The sequence below is a fragment of the Serinus canaria genome, chromosome 3, assembly GCF_022539315.1.
Source record: "Serinus canaria isolate serCan28SL12 chromosome 3, serCan2020, whole genome shotgun sequence".
NCBI classification, from domain to species: domain Eukaryota; kingdom Metazoa; phylum Chordata; class Aves; order Passeriformes; family Fringillidae; genus Serinus; species Serinus canaria.
Window position 1 is genome coordinate 77990457 of NC_066316.1, and position 16846 is coordinate 78007302.

General features: G+C 42.5%; 1 protein-coding gene across 1 annotated transcript; it reads right to left on the reverse strand.

The window, feature by feature from the left end:
* Nucleotides 1–285: 285 nt before the first annotated feature.
* On the reverse strand, nt 286–16838 carry SLC35A1 (solute carrier family 35 member A1). The gene is made up of 8 exons (XM_050972377.1): nt 16595–16838; nt 13261–13438; nt 7930–8089; nt 7459–7611; nt 6146–6212; nt 2661–2837; nt 2135–2269; nt 286–853 (listed from the first exon to the last, which is right to left on the reverse strand). The coding sequence occupies exons 1-8, from the start codon at nt 16821–16823 to the stop codon at nt 723–725; spliced, it is 1230 nt and encodes a 409-aa protein (XP_050828334.1). The 5' UTR covers nt 16824–16838; the 3' UTR covers nt 286–722.
* Between the last annotated feature and the right edge of the window lie 8 nt (nt 16839–16846).

Here is a 16846-nt window from a genome sequence, read left to right on the forward strand (position 1 = left end):
CCAGAGGTACAGGAATAAAATACAAACCTTCCCTTATACTATGCATAGAAGATCCCTTTACCACCTGCAGCTGATATGAAAAAAACACTTAAAGAATAAAAGGAAAGCCACAGCTTCAGAGTCTTTCATCTGACTTTTTAAACCAAACAACACGGGCTACCTCTAGTCCCTGAGGTAAGTGATGCTCAGAGCAGGGGTATTCCCTGTAGAGTTGCATCATCTCATGCTTAGTCCCTAGAAGAGGAACTCTTCCTGTCATTAATCAAACTGCAATTGCCAAGTATCTTAAGAGAAAATGGTGGCAGTAGTTGCTTTTTTAATAGTTTTTTTTATGAAGCTTTTCAGGCATTTCTGCCCTCAAAGAGCAAGACAGTTTATCAAATACACAAAGAACCAATTTCCCTCCATTATATACATTATATACAATTGAGTGATCAGTTCCTTCATTGGGTTTTCCTTGTAAATGAGACTCTTCATTGTCCATGTGAATGAAGAATACCTTCCATAAAATACCCAGCCAGCTCCTCAGCTGCAGTGCAGCCTCAGTGTCAGCCACTGGAAACTCCACATGTAAAACAGAACTAACTTCTGCTTTTAGTCTATCCCACTTAAACCATTTTATGACTAGCTTAAGGCTAATTTTGAAAAAAAAAAAAAAAAACCCCACAGTTTTTTTTCAAAGTCCATATTTTCTCTTGTCCATCTGTCCATTTTTATGGACATCACACAGTAGCAAGTCTCTCTTTAGAGGTTTTAGTCTCTGAGGGCTGGATTTTTGTGGTGTCTTGTCGAGGTAATCCATAGAGGTAAATAGAAATACACACCAGGAGAGCACCCAGGGAGAAGGTAACAGCTGAAAGGAGACAAAATAGTTTAAATAAATACATTTATATAAGAAACCTTCAGCAAGCCATGTAAGTTATGATATCTGAATGACAGTATTGAAAACTAAACAAGACAGCAAACTTGGTAAGTCACAGCATTTAGCTTCATCCTCTGTCACTGGGATCTCTTGAGTGTTTACAATCCCCACATGGTTCCACTTGGTCTCATAGCAAGAATGAGGTGGTGGTGGTCATAAAAGCATGAGTAAAGCATCTCCTGCAGTTCCAGTTGCCATCTGTACAGGCTTACATTACAATAAACTTAAATCATAAAAAGCCAGTGGATGTAATTAAGTAGCCTGTGATAACACCTTTTTTGCCTTTCCATGTCTAGACAGACTTATTAAGAAACTCTATTAATGAGGCTTTCACAGGAAGGTCATTAGTCCAGGTTTGATTTGTGTCAACTGTCAAGAAAACGCTGCTCAAGTAAGTTTTTAAATTTTTTTCATCCCTTGCTTTATGGTGCTCTTTTGCAGCCAAACACTGATTATTTTCTCCTAATGCAAACTTTCCTTAAGTTTTGTCTCACTAATACTACATAAAAAAGCTAGTTTTCCCACCATTTTCCCACAGCATCTTAGGATTAAGGTAGGAAACTACCCGCTAATCAGTGAAGGACTGAGCGGGAGTGCTGGGCACAGTATCAGACACATACTTGACTGGGAAGAAAATTGCAGAACAGCCCAGAGCCATCTGCTGATTCCTCTCAAAGATATTCACCACATCAGTCAGTCACAACCCCAGCTGCTCTTTGACTTTCTCTCAGGGTGGTGTCCACAGCAGATGGGCAAAGTAAAAGTTAATGCAGTAGTGGGTGTAACTTATTAGGGATGTGTAACGCCCTTGAAGAAATAGCTGAGGAATTAATTTGGCACTGGCTGCACTAAACCCAACAAGAAATAATAACCCATCAACAGTACTCCCAGGTAAACAGCTGTATCACACACTAAACTGCCTCAGAAAGTGATGCATGAAAATAAAGCTGTTTAAACCAGAAAGGTTCGTTCTGTTTGAAGCTGCAGATGCCTCTGAAAGAAGAAAGCACCAATGCCTTTGAAAGCACAGAGTCATCAGGCACCTTTGTGCACCACAACAGGGACCGATGATGCATTAGTTTGCAGGAGTCCTGGAGAGGACTTGAAGCTAAAAGCAGAAAAACTGAGAGGTTTGGCTTTGGTATGAGCTGTGTGCAGGAGGCTGGGCAGGCAGGAAACATGCCACCAAATCAAAGGCAAAAAGGCACTTACTTATCTGGAGGCCAAAGAGGATGACTGATGCCACAGTAGAGAGAACAATGGCTGCTGCTGCAGAAAAGCCTTTCATGATGTTATCTGTGTACTTAACAACCACCGAGGTGTAGAGGCCACCCACGCTGGCCAGAACTGGAAGCAGATAATGTGTTACCATAAGTACAGGTGCAGTAGGTTACTCTTGAAATGATGCATTTTACTCCACTAGTGTGCTCCTGCTTTGGGCTACATTGTCCTAGTTAATGTTTTAATAGATTGTTCAGTGGAATGGGATGTCTACATGGCATTCAGTAAATAAGATATAACTCATTTAAAAATTATCTGCTTGCTAGTCAATTATTTAGGCTGCTGTTTCAGCACAATTTTAAATTGAATAAGTGAATAACTTCCAAGAAAATGATACTTTTAAATAAAATCTCTCAAAACACAGTTAAGAGTGTGTCAGACTGAATTTGTAGCTTCCTGCAATCAGTTGTTAAAGAAGAAAAACAATGTCAAAAGACAAGAACTACAAGATACTTACAGATAACAAACCAGACGTAGTATGTGTAGCCATAGAAAAACCCTTTCTCAAGAACTTTGGCTCCATCTGACATGTACACAACAAATAAATTCACCACAATCCCAGATAAGTACAGCTGAATGTTCCTCACCCACAAGGAAGTATCTGAACTCTTTAACACCTTTTCAAAATAAACTCCTGAAAAAAACAAAACAAACAAAAACCCAAAAATATTTCAGTGAGAAGAATTATTCATGGTTTACCACATTTTAAAACCAGACAACCTCTGAGAGGCAGCAAACTCTCAAGTTCACTGTCTGTGGAAGACCACTGCTGAACACCAATGATGGATCCGGGGCTGGTGCTGTCACTCCTCAAGGCTCAACCCTTGGTCTGCTGAGAAGATGAAAAGGCATCCCATGGGAGTGCTTCACTGAACTCGAGCGGCATTTTCCACCTTGTACAAACTCCTTTACAGCTGTGCGTGAGCACGAATATGCTACAGCAAAGGGACTAGGAATGTTCCTCTCACTTTCCAAAGTACTTCAGATTTGTAACTAACTTAGCCCTATAAGGAGTTACTGCTGTCTCACAGACTCTTTAGTTAAATTGTTTCAATTAGACTGTTACGTTTAAGTGCAGTTAAAACCTTCAGGCCTAAACCATTGGTCAAATCGGGCTAAGTTTAGCAAGGGGATCCCCTTTGACTCAACAGGAAGGTCTCCCTCAATCCTGTTTATCCTTACCCTTTCCTATCTCCACCCTTTTTAAATCCACAGCCTCCATGAAAATAATTTTATGTTGATTTTAGTTTTAGATTTATTTTAGTCTGATTTTTCTCAGAGGGTAGGGGAGGAAGGGAGGATCTATATTACCTCAGTACTGAAATTGAAAACTCCTCAGGAGCTTTGTGCTGGCAGAGCACTTGGCAGAACAGCTCCTTCTGAAACCACAGCTTCAGGGGATTACAAGAGCAAATCAAAACTGAGGCCTTCTGCTAATTGAAAATACAGGTTGGTTTTCAGGAAGTGGAATTCGTTTTAATCTAAAGCTCTGGCTCTCAATACCACATTGAAGAGCATTATTTTTACAATTTGCATTACTGAAACTCCCCAAATACTTCTTCATTATTCTACTTGGGAGGCATTTGTCAGACTAAGAGGCAGACATTTGACAAGGCCCTCACCACCTGCCTTTTTAACCATTGCTCACCCAATCAGGACTCTGCCAAGCTCTGGAATTTCCTCTACATTTCAAAACAAAGAGAGCAGTTTGCAGGACTCTTACCAGTGACTTTTTTTTTCCACGACCTTCTGGTGAGAGCCCTCTTGACTAGAAGTTTATTGGTGATTAATATCACACACCATCCTTCATACAATATGAGAGAATAATATGGAACCAACAAAGGTGGCACAAAGACCCGTGTGTTAGAGGCCCTAGGCACACACCCCTCCCCCCCAAAAAAATCCCTAAACTACCTTCAAGGAAGGTCTTTCTACTCTTTTATTAATGAAAAATGCAATTTAGAATTTAATAGAATACAGTGAGTACTTATGGTGAATAAATTGCAGATTCATATTTCAGGGGTTCAAATAATTACAAAACCAAGTAAATATTATATTATCTCATAAGAATATAAATTTTTGAAGTGTAAACAATAACAAACTAGTATTGTTAATGACTGCAGCCTTTAAAATAACCCAGAATAATTACCTTGAGATTTCTGCCCCCTGAGAAGACCCAGAGAGGTCTTCTTACAATGAAGTGTAATCAATATAACAGAAGTTTGGCTAGAGTATGAACCATACTTGTAAATGTTACAAAACAGTAGGCAAATCAATAAAACTACACTTCTAGATTTGCAAATATATAATTCACAAATCCACTAGACAAGAAGAAGGAAAGAATGGGGGCTGATTAGGAGAACCTACTCCTCAGAACTGTTTTAAGTCACAAAGGATCTGCCACTAAATTATCCCTCCAATGCTTTTAAAAGCACTGCTGAGGCCTCGGATACTTGGAAATTATCACAGGATCAGCAATTAGAAGAAAAAACTCATTTTCCATCTCTAAGTGACAAACACACACAACCTTTTTTTCATTTTGCTGGACTAACAAAACACTCCATAGAACATGGTCAGTCCAGAATCTGGAGGTCTAACAGCAAAATAACTGCTTCATGTGAGCGTGGGAAGGAAGAACAGGAAGGGAATTTGAACAGAATTCACGTTTTCAACATGTAAAGCCCCAAGGGCACAAGGAGCTCTGTGGATGAAACACATAGTCCCTCCCAGCTGCCCCAGAGCTTCAGCTGTCAGCAAGGAAATCCAAGGTGCAATCCTTTTGCAGGAGAAGAAAGCCCCAAGTGTCTCACACTGCCTGCATCAGCCTGTCAGTGCTCTGAATTTGCAGGTCATTGGAAGCACAGCTGCTGACCCACATTACCGGGGAAAGCAGGAGTTTTAGGAGACTCTGAAGGCTGTAGTTTGTCTTGCAGCTTTGGAGCATTATTTAAATGAGGAAATCCATAACCTTCCAGGAAAAACTGACTGAGCTCTACACAGTTTTATTTAGTATTTCTGCTTCAAAGTGCCTATTTTACTGAAACGACACCAAATAAGAAGGACACTCTCCTCCTCTACCCACCAGAATGTTTCTCCATGAGTAATGAGCATCTCTGCACAGCACAAGATCATTCTTGCAAGATTTTCCAGTACTAAAGGTGGCTGATAGTACCTTTTTTTTTACAGGGGAGAGGAGAAGAATCCAGTTTACAGTCAGAGGAATATGCCCTTGTGAGCCAAATTTCAAATTAACAAGTAATTTGCACTTCTTTATTTCTGAACACCAGTTCACATGTCCCAATTTTTTGGTGTCCTTCTCCAGAAGCCAGAGAGAAAACTACACTGGGGAGACACTGGTTGTACAACAAAGTAAAAATAAACAAACCCAAAAATCCTTCACTGAGTTTATCCAGGCTTCCTGCCTCCTCTGCCTTCCTCATGCTCCCTCTACATCCCAGTTAGATTTTTCCACCTAAAGAACTATGGCAATGTGTATTTCAGGGCTGAGCTGGTACAGAACTGAGTGAGGAGCTCAGTTCCCTTTGTAAAAAAAATGCAAGTATTTCACGTCATCACCAAAGGGGAGCTATTCACTGCAAAGTAAACTTTATAAAATTGATGTACATTAATTAAATGCACGGAGTGAGTCATTATGCTGCTCCCTACAGTCTTATTCACAGCATTTGAAAGACACTTCCAATTGCAAACCAGCCCTCTATGTTGCATCGTGTACAACCAATGGTACATGCTCCTATCATTTGCTTGACAATGCGAGTAATCGTGTTATGAATCTGCCATAATTACCAAAGGTAGAAGACAGTTATGGGCAGAGGGAATAAACTATTAGAGGAAGAGAGTTAATAAATGTAGAATGTTCAGTTTCAAGCGCTGAGAGTTTTCCAGTCCTTTAGATGCAGCCCACATACAGAAATAATACTGTACCTGCAAATCCTGAACAAAACACTGCCACAGCAATCGCTCCAAACCCTAGCCATGGGTTCTGCTCCACCTGCAACATCAACCGTTATTTTAAAAAGGATACAACACTTCAGAATAATCAATTCCAGAGTCCTGTGGTTTAAATTCAGCCAGCAACTAAGCACCACCCAGCTCCTCACTCATTCCCCCCAATCCCCACAGTGGGGAGAAGAATTGAAAACAAAAGGTAACTTTGTGGGTTGATATAAGCACAGTTTAATAACTAAATAAAAATAAAAATTACTAATAATTCTAGTATTAACAAAAAGGGAGAGAGATATCAAATCCAAGAAAACTAAGTGATGTACAAAGTAATTGATCACCATCTGCTGGCAGATACCCAGCCCATCCTGCAGCAGCAATAAGCCCCTCCTGGCCAAATTCCCTGATTTTCCATAGTGGGTGTGGGTCCAACATTCTATGGTATGGCATATCCCTTTGGCCAGTTCAGGTCAGCTATCCTGGCCATGCTCCCTCCTGGATTCTTGTGCCACTCCTCACTGGCAGAACAGGAGACACTGAAAACCCCTGGACTCATGGTTAAGCACTACTGAGCCACAATTTAAACACCAGTGTTACCACATTGTTCTCACACTAAATCCAAAACACAGCACTGAACCAGCTACTAGAAAGGAATTTAATTCTCTCCTAGCCAAAACCAGGGCACAAAGCTACTTCATTAAGTAGAACAAAATTATTAGCATTTCACTGCAACACCACATGCCCTTGCTCATCTAGGGCTGTCCCTCAGTCAGCCCAGTGCAGCTGTTTGGTATTTCACTTTCTGTGGGTACTCTCACAGTGCTCAGAGGCACTGTCTACTTGGCTGTGGCCAGTACCCCAGAGGCATGGCCGACCTTTCCCACTAATGCAGCTGAGCAGCAGCTGTGACCTAAGAAACAGAAGACACTTGTTTCTCCCTACAACAGTACTAGGTCAGTGCCTCTGAAGGGTGTATTGAAATGACGTACCCACACTGCGCCAGAGTTTTGTTCCTAATTCCTCCCAGTACTTTGAGTCCAAATTCTCTGTTCCAACAATTACAATGTTACCAAGGCCAACTGCTGGAAACAATCTATTACTCAGACACTCCTAGGATGGTGCATTAGATTATGATGGCTGTGGTAATCTATACTAATTGTAGCAATCCGTTGTTTCCAACAAGTGAGACCAGAGCAATACCACAAGCCTGCCTGAACTGGTACACAATAAAGGTGAAAGCCAAGGCTCAAGGATCATTTATACTTTATCTGAAGAGGGAAAATTTTAACTCTTACCTGTACTTTTGTAGCCTGAGCAGGCTCCCACTGAACAAGGGTAACACCACCACACAGCATGAAGACAGAGAACCACTGCAACTTACTAAGGGTACGGCTCAGCATCAGGACTGTACATAAAGCTGTACAAGGGATCTTCAACTGGTACGTCACCTAAAAGAGATGGGAATGTAGTGTAGAGAACATGGTTTTATAAACTCCTCCAAAACAAGAAAATAAAATAGAAAATTCAACTACAGAATGACAGATTTTTATATTCATTGTTTTCCTACACATACATCTCCAACTACAACAACGTGAATTTGAAGTGATTCTAACAGTGAGTGTGTTAGCTCAGAAATCCAGAGCTCTGCAGCAGAGTGTATGCTCTGAATGGAACAAAGCACAGTTTCTCTTCTAACACTGAGGCTGAAGAGAGTGCTGCAGATACCTGACACGTGTGCCTAATGAACTGATAGAAACCTGTATTACCTGGTAGACTGCAGCATCCAAGTTGCTAAGAGCCACGAATGCCATATTGTTTTGAAGGGCATACACCACAGATGGAACACTTAATTTTAGCAATTCTTTAGGACTTCCAAATACATTTTCTTTTAAAGATGTTATTAATCTTGTCAGACTTCCAGTTTCTCTGCAAAATAAAATATTAGCATAATGGAGGGCATTCCTAAACTGGTCTTTCAAAACAGAAATCAAATCAATTAATCCCTTGGAAGGGCTGACAATTTGTCCTCCACAATCAGTTGTACTTCCTGCTCATAAAAGAAAACAAAGGTTAACTGGCAAAAAACAAGTGAGGTCTTCAACAAGTTGAGAGCCCTGAAGGTGAGAGAGACATTCTGGAATCAGGAAGTTAGATGCATTAATGTGTAGCAGTGTGTCAATACAGGCAGTGGAACAGAAGGCTATTGTTCATATCTCCCCTTTTTTATTGGGTATTAATGCTTGTGTGTGATGTCAAAAGCCCGTGATTTTCTAGATCCCTTTAAACTAGGCCTCACAGTACAGTCAAAAAAGGATTGCACCCTTGCACACTTCTTACCTAGAAAAACCTCTCATTCCTCAGTCAGCCATGGGTTCCCAGTCTCACTTGTGCTGTGGAAGATGCTGGACCAGCACCAGCACACACATGAAGAGGCCTGGCAGGTGTGTGGGGGCTCCCTGTCCTTGACTTCACATTTCACATCTCTCCTTCAAGTAATTACAGTGTGTGACACAGCAGGCAACGGGGAAGAATGTGTTGCTGCTGGCTGCTTCTGCAGTTTGCTACTCAGCTTTTCACAGCTGCCCTCTGCAATACTGGTATTCCCTTATCACTTGTACATCAATCAATTTGCTGCTTACTTGTTGCTGCTGCTCCAGTCCTCTTCCCAGTTCTCCCATGGCTCCCCTTTCCAATCTTCTCTCACTTAGCACTGACAAATACCAACATCCAAAATCATTCCTGTCCCGTCCCACAGGCCTTTCAACTTGTAAGCTGTACTGCTCTTAAATTTAACTCTCCTTGTGGTTCTACTGCACACTTGTGTGAATAAATAGCTTTAACCACCTCGTTTCAGCATCTTTTCCTTTCCTGATCAACCACTGACTCTGTACTCCAGTTGTTCAACTTTTCCTCTCCAAAAATTCACTGACTTTACCCTCTCATGATCCTTCCATCCAAATTTTTCTCCTTCCTGGTCTTCCTCCCTACTTGCACCAAGCATATACTTCCTTTTCCTCTTTTATTTTCTCCTGTAGGGAGAGCAGTCGTTATACAGGCAGCTGCAAGTGATTCTTTTTGTATTTTTTCATAACAGAAAGCACAGACCAACAACCAGACATGTCTGGCCACAGGCAACAACAACTGTGGCAAGAAAAATCCATGGACAAGTAGCACTTAAAGTGAAGTCTGCAACACAAGAAAGAGGAAGAGTTCATGCTACAGCTCACCATGGTTAATTGCACTAGATACAGAACTGTATAAAATGTTAGGAGTCATTGATATTATGGGCAGACTTTTTTGGTTTGTTCCATTTCTCAATGTATTTATTACATTGTCTAGGATTGGAAGATGTACAAGAAAATTGGGTAATTCCCAAGTACAGCTGGACTAAAGCACTTCAATCTCAAATGTCTAACTGAAAATAAAACATATTTACCACATACATGGTTCTACTCTATGAAAATAAGAAGTAAAAAAAACCAAACAAACAAAAAACAAAAAACAAAAAAAAAAAAAAAAACCAAAAAAAACCCACACGGGAATAACTTCTTCTATTCATTGCTACTAAGGTGGGCTGTCAAACAAGAAAATAATATTTAAACTGTAAAATAATTTTTAAAAAAACTTAAATAATATTTAAAATAATATTTAAACTGCTTCTGTTCCAGATCATGCTCAGTGAATTTGCTGATCACATTTTAAAGTCACAGCAGCAATAGTAACTTCTGTCTACTTTGACTTCAAGAACAAAAATTCAGCAATGAAGAATAACATGTGTCTAATAATCACCACCTTCCCTTTAGTTTTTGAGAACAAGATAAACTATCTAATAGTTCATCTGTGCAGTGGATGTGCTTTCTGAAGCATGCACTTACCAAGAATCTCTAAGTTGAATTCAGTACATGACCAAAAAACAACTTAAAGCAAACCTCCATGTACAACTGATAATGCAAAATTAGGTGCCCAAAGAAGTATGCAGCAAGATCAAATTAGAAAATAAAAAAAAATCTAGCTTGAATTCAGCTTTCTTGATGTTGATCTAGGTTTGAATTTTAAGACATAATCAATTTTCTTTGTAGAATGGTTCAGGTTTGAAGACACCTTAAGACCATCTTTTTCCAACCTCCCTGCCATGGGCAGGGACAAATTCCACTAGACCAGTGTGCTCCAAACCCCATCCAGCCTGCTCTTGAACGCTTCCAGGGATAGGGCATCCACCACATCTCTGGGCAGCCTGTTCCAGAGATTCACCACCCTCACATTAAAGAACTTATTCCTAATATCTAACCTAAACCTATTTTCTTTCACTTTAAAGCCATTTCCCTCTTCATAAATTCATTACCCCATTGACAAAGTAAATTTCTATGTATGAAGAGGTGAGAGATACTAATAACTTTCAGTTATGCAAAAGAAAAACACATTTGTTAGAAAAGCTGAAGTTAAAACTAGAGTTTGCAAAACAGCTCTGCTTTTCTTCATCCATTACTAAGTAGTTATGTACCAGCTAAGAATGTAGCAAATGCTATTACCAGATTGTGAACAGGACTTTAAATAAGCATGACAAATGGAGAGTATACTTCAGCTAACGATTAGCACAGATTAAACTATCATAAGCTTCTCTTTTGAAAGACAATTCTTTGGCATTCATCCATTCAATGTGCCCTCCAGGAGATGCCTTAAGAGTAAACAGTGAAGGCATCATGTAATAATGTGTAAGGAAACAAATCTGACAGCTGGAACAGTGGGAGAGTTGTACTCTGGTATCCTGTATACTGCAGTTACCAAGGCTATCTCTTTCAAAAAGCAAAGGTACCCACACAAATGTGTGCTGCTGTACAGTAAAAAAACAGGACTGGTTACTGAACTACAAAGGCACCTTACCTTGGGTGAGACAAATTGGTTAGGATTTAAAACTGAAGGAAGCTGTAAAGGAGACAGAGAAAGAAGCTGTGCTGGAATTGATGCTGTTCAGCATATTCATAAGTGATCTGAAAGGGGAGGTTACTAGAAAGTTGGCAACTTTTGGACCCACCAGTATGCCAGACACATTACCAAGGAGAGGTGAGCATGGCCTGATGAATAGTGTCTGCTGGTGCCCATCTCTTCCTCAGCTATGGAGACAAAACCCCCACCAGCTGACCAGATCAGAAAAGACATTATAACCTCCACAGAGCTCAGGGAATCTGATTCTTCCCATTTTAACTGGTAAATAAGGCTCAGGTGTCAATAAATGAGAAAGAACCATAAGAAATGGCCACCCCTATATACAGCTACCTTCTCTCATCTAGTTATGGGCACCTGGCAAAAAAATGCAAGTAGTTCTTTGATGGCACCAGCTCAAGGATGGCACCAGCTTCAGAGAAATGAGCAGAATCCTTAGGAAAGGAATTGAGGCCAAGAGAGAAAACACCTTCACCCTCTGCCACAGCATGTTCACATCCCAAACACAGCATGCAGCTCTGGATCATGTTTCAAAAGGGATGTAACAATACTGGAAATGTGCTAAGGATGGGTACTATGATGATCCCAGAAAAATTAAACTAGGACTCCTGGCTTAGAAAATACATCAGTGATGAAAACACAGATCTGTAGAGTTATGAAAAGCAAAATGAAGGAGGAAAGATTATTCATCATATCTGTCAACACAAAACAACAGGCTCCATAAGTTTCTGCTACCAGCTAAGGAAAGCTCAGCCCATGCCTGCCCCCTTGGCTACACTTCCATTCTACACATCCTCTGCTGACAAAGGAAAATAATGGGCTACAGAGACTTTTTGCAGTGCAGGGCTGTTCTAAAAACATCAACATGCTAAGACTTCTTTCTGAGTTAAAAGTAATTTAGTTTTTAATTATTGCAAGTAAAAAAGACCATTCATACACTTAATCAACAAAATATTACAGATCCTTAACAAAAGGGATTGCTTGCCCTGCTGCACTAGGAGTACTATAAACAGCCTGGATCCCAGGTGCACAAGATTTGACAAATTACCCACACAGGTGAGGCTACCCAGAGGTAGCCCTCTACCCTCACTGTTGGGAAGCATAAACTGCTACAGTGTCCAGAGAGGAGTGAGATCCTCATTGGTCACAACAGCGAGAACCACAGCAGAACCACGTGCCAGCAGAGCCATTTCTGCCAGCATTTTGTGCTGACAGAGAAGTCCAGGGTGCATGTAAAGAAAAATAGACATTCCCCACGGGTCACATCTGTCTTCTCTAACACATTCAATTTAATGAAAGGTTAAAGAAAAAAAGCAGTTTGTCACAGTTGCCTTACAAATTCAAATATTGCCTCACTTGTAAAGCAAGTAAAATGCCATTTTTGTGTTAAGAGGAAAAGAGCTGATGAAAATCTGAAGTACATCATGTGACTCCATGATCCTGTAGCACATAACAGCTAGACTTCTGATGTACCACAAGCCACAAAGAGAAACAGAGACCCTAAAAGAACAAATTCTCCCAGAGCAGAAAGAACTGGGCTTTGGAAAAGTCCAGAATATAAAGAGTCTTCTTAGGAAGGATGTAGCACAGTGAAGCTGAAAAGGAGAAAAGGGACCAGACTGATAGACTCCCTACTTGAGATGCTCATGCATGGACTAAAGTTCTAGCTCTTAGCAGCAGTCTGGGATTACACAAACTAATATTTTTTGATCACAGTCTTTCAGCATTGCTTGCAGATTATTAGACACAGCAAAATGTCTGTCTGTAACATTGTTTGGGAAAATTTATTAGTAGGAACATTAGAATTTTATGTAACTCAGCAGAGGATGGCTCACAGCAGATGATCAAAGTCCAACTTTCATCTACACCAACATCTTAAAGACCAAAACATCATGGATAATCCATGCTGACTCTGAACTGATTCCAAAGCATACAAAAATAGAAAATATGTAGAAAGGATACACCTGAATATTGTGCTGTATACAAAGCAGTTTCAGTTGATGAGGACTCACAAGCTCTAACCTGCTCTAAATTACCCTTCCACAGCACCATTATTCAGCCACATTCTCAAACATACCTGCACTTCAGGACCCGAGAATGTGAGGTTAGAAGCAAGGACTGGTTTTCAAAACACTGATCAGCACTCCCACACTTACTTAGCCAGGATGCCCAAGCTCAGGAACAGCTTGATAACTTCAGTGACACACACGGCCGTCGTTGAAAAGTAGAGCTCTGTCTCCACTGTCCTGGTGTACCGCAGTGCCACCGTGTATGTGGCAGCGACCAGGGTCATCACCGTGAGGCAGTACAGCTTGAACAGTAAGCTGACATTTTCTGAAACAAAACAGAGGAGACAACTCAGTGTGACCCCCATTTTAATTTAAGAACTGAAACACTGTGTTCTCCAGCTGGAGGGGTGTATCAAACACCACTGTGTCAGCAGACAACAATTACAATGTTAGGAAATACTTCCCATAAAAAAATTTTGGTTAAATTTTACAGCCTTCTCAAAGAAGCTTGTACAGGAACTTCAAGTATTAGAAAATTAGATGCTCTTTTGCCCTTGTAATCATCCTTCATTGTAGAAAAAAGTAATCATACATTAACATTTATCTAATAACAATCAAAAAGTTTTTCTGTGCTTTCTTGCTCTTTAGCTGACAGTACACACTCGCTCTGAAATGGCAGCTGATCCTCTTCGTGTAATATACTGAACACTGACAAAAACAGCATTGGCAGACTAGCAAAAGCAAAAAGAAAGGAAAAGTTCAGTATAAGCAAAGAAATCTAGCAAATCTTAATAAAAAAGGCAGCATTTCTGTCAGCCCTATTTTCCACCTAAGTTAGTAAAAGATTTTTCTCTGAATGGTGATGGGACATCACCATTCAGAGAAAAAAGAACTTTCTTGAAAAAAAACCCTGTGGAAAAGTCTAAGGTTTAATTTACTGCTCTTGCAGTAAATTAAATCAGGCAAGGACTGTGTATCATTTGTGTCATCCCCTCTGTCTTCCCCACTGATATACTCCTACAACAGTAGCAATACTTGTAACAGTTTTGACCTGGACCAACTAATATTCTGCAAAATTCTGGAGTTAGCCCGTCCAAGGTCCCCTGGAAGAAGGAAGTTTTTCATTCATCCACGGCCTCCAAGGCCTGAGAGCTCCATCAGACCACTCCAGTGCATTCCCAGGTCAGGGAATGCTGAGCCTGCATCTGAACCACCTAGGAGAACAGCACACAACTCCAAATGGGATTTCTCTGCACAAAGGCAAGGCCCAGCACAAGACATCAGCAAATGTGTGGCTTCTACAAAATCCTATTTCACACTGGTAGATTGTTATGTTTGGCATCTCTCTGGTGGGTATTGGTCATTCAGCAGCACCTCTGGGGCCACTGTCATGTCTAAATATCCTAAAGAAACGTGTTTTACTTGGCATAAGTTTGTATTCCTCTGCTGATTAGGGAATGAGATACAGGATAAATAGTTTTGAAATAACTTTGTTCCTTTAATAAAGGAATGAGTTGCTGAATCCAGTGCGACCAATGCTTTGGTTCATGTTACTTTCAAACCAGAGATGTCTTCAATTGCATAACATTTCTGAAAGGTACAGTTAATACCTCCTGCCACTGCAATCATTTAAATTAGCTACTTCCTCATAGATAAAAATCTTACCCACGTCAGTAACCACTTTTAAAAGGTAGAGGTAATTAATTTTTGGACTAACAATGCTTAGAAGAGATTTACAAGCTGTAACCCATTTTTAAATTAAATTTGGATTGTGGGGAGGAAATACAAGGGCATAACAACCAGGAAATATAACTAAACCCCTCTGGTTTTACAATAATGTATCTTCAAATGATGTTTCAGTCCTGGCAGAAATTATATTAATGCTGTGATTTGACACACAAAGATTTTAAGTCTATGCATCACCAAACTAAAGCTAAACTTAACCCTTGCCTCTAGTAACTACTCCTAAAAAAAGAGTAAAAAGCCCCGATTTGGCAATGGTTTGGAAACTTGGGTAAGCCAAAGGCAGCAAGACATAACAAATCTAGTATCTAGACTAGATAGTTCCAGCATTATGTAAAAAGGTATTTGTAATTCTTTTCAGCCTGGACATTTCTTCAGCTGGCTCCCATGTGTGGATCAGTACCAGTGCAGTGAGGGGGGAAGAAGAAAGCATAGTTGGGGCACCCATAACTTCTGCTGATAAATCTGAACTTACACCTGCCTGAAGAAAAGCTGGAAGAAGCTTTTGGTTTTTTTCCCAGTAAATCCCACCTGGATGAAATTATTTGTGGCAAAAAGGGACCAGACAGGCCAAAAGCCTCAGGATAAAAGTGTGAGCCTCCCACACATCTCCACGACTCATCTAAGGGCTCTGCCAGGGCTCCTGGAAGGCAGCCCCGGGCAAGCCTGGCATGGGAGCACAGCCCGCTGCCTGCCCGGTTATTTTGGGTGGCAGGCGCCCGGCACACACTGCTGGAGCCTCCTGCCCCTCACCCTGCCAGGCCCCGCCAAGTCCCTGCTGGAGCTGGGGAACCCTGGGCAAGGCCCTCCGTGGGGGAGCTGGAAGGGGGGCAGGCGGCGCCGTCCTGGCGGATTTAAGCCCTCCTGGCTTGCCCGAGGTTCTGGCTTTGGGACCGTGTGGGCTCTGGCCTCGTTGTACACAGAATCCCTGAGAATCAGGGAATCAATTAGGTTGGGAAAGACCTCTGGTGCTATCGAGTCTGACCTATGACCGAACACCACGAAGCGAGCTACACCGTGTCCCAAAGTGCCCCATCCAGTCTTTCCTTAAACATCTCCAGGGATGGTGACTCCACCACCTTCCTGGACAGTCCATTCCAGCAACTAATTATCCCTTCTGTGAAGAAATTCCTCCTAATGTCCAACCTAAACACACTCCAATATGCACCTGGGTGCGGCGGCGCTTCCAGGGACACCTGCGGTGCTCACAGGGTGGGCGCAGGGGATGTCCCTGTGCACTGACCGCCTGCGCCCCGGGATAAGCCCCAAAGATGCGGCGCCACGGCCAGACGCTGCCAGAGGGGAACTGGTAGAGAAGGACACGAGACTGTGGCGGATCCTAAAGGTGGTGGTGTTCCGGGGACCCGGCAAGCCCCATACCGGGAGCACCCGCCGCCCACACGCCGGGGACGCAGCGGCGCCGCACGGCGAGAAGCTCCCGGGCGGCGGGAAGAGAGCGGCAGAGCGGGAAAGCAGGCGGGAAGAGCCCCTCCCCAGCGCGACCCCGCGGCCCGTCGTAGCCCCTTCCCCCCCTTCGCTCCGCGGTGGTGGCGTCCGGTCCCACAGCCCCCAGCAGGAAGGACAGTTCCACTCCTTCTGGCACGGGGGAGGCAGGGGGAGTCTGCGCGCGGGTCGCGTTTCCTCTTGGGAAAGCGGGTAAAAATTGTTCCCGTTCTCCGGCCGTGCCGCCCACCGGGAGCCGCAGGACCTGCCGGGTGCCCCGCACCGCCGGCCTTACCTTTCGGAGGCGTCATGGTGCTCGCCGAAGGCTTCAGGACCGCCGGGCCGGGGCCGCCCGCCGTGCCCCGCCGCTCCTCCCATCGCACCATAGAGTGCGGCGCGGCCGCCCAGAGCGCCCCGCCGCCCGCGCCGAACCATCGAGTCGAGCTCCGTCCCGCCTGGATATCCTGGAGAGCATCCTGCTCCACCCGGCCGCAGTTCGGAGCTGTTTCACTGGCAGCAGACATCCAGGAATCTCACACACGTATTT

Excerpts from the sequence above, each read along its gene's own strand:
- SLC35A1 (XM_050972377.1), bottom strand. The coding sequence starts at position 16,823 with ATGTCTGCTGCCAGTGAAACAGCTCCGAACTGCGGCCGGGTGGAGCAG. Across the intron at positions 8,090-13,260 it reads AGCTTGGGCATCCTGGCTAA|AGAAACTGGAAGTCTGACAA; the intron begins GTAAGTGTGGGA and ends TTTATTTTGCAG. Across the intron at positions 6,213-7,458 it reads CTCAGGCTACAAAAGTACAG|GTGGAGCAGAACCCATGGCT; the intron begins GTAAGAGTTAAA and ends TTGATGTTGCAG.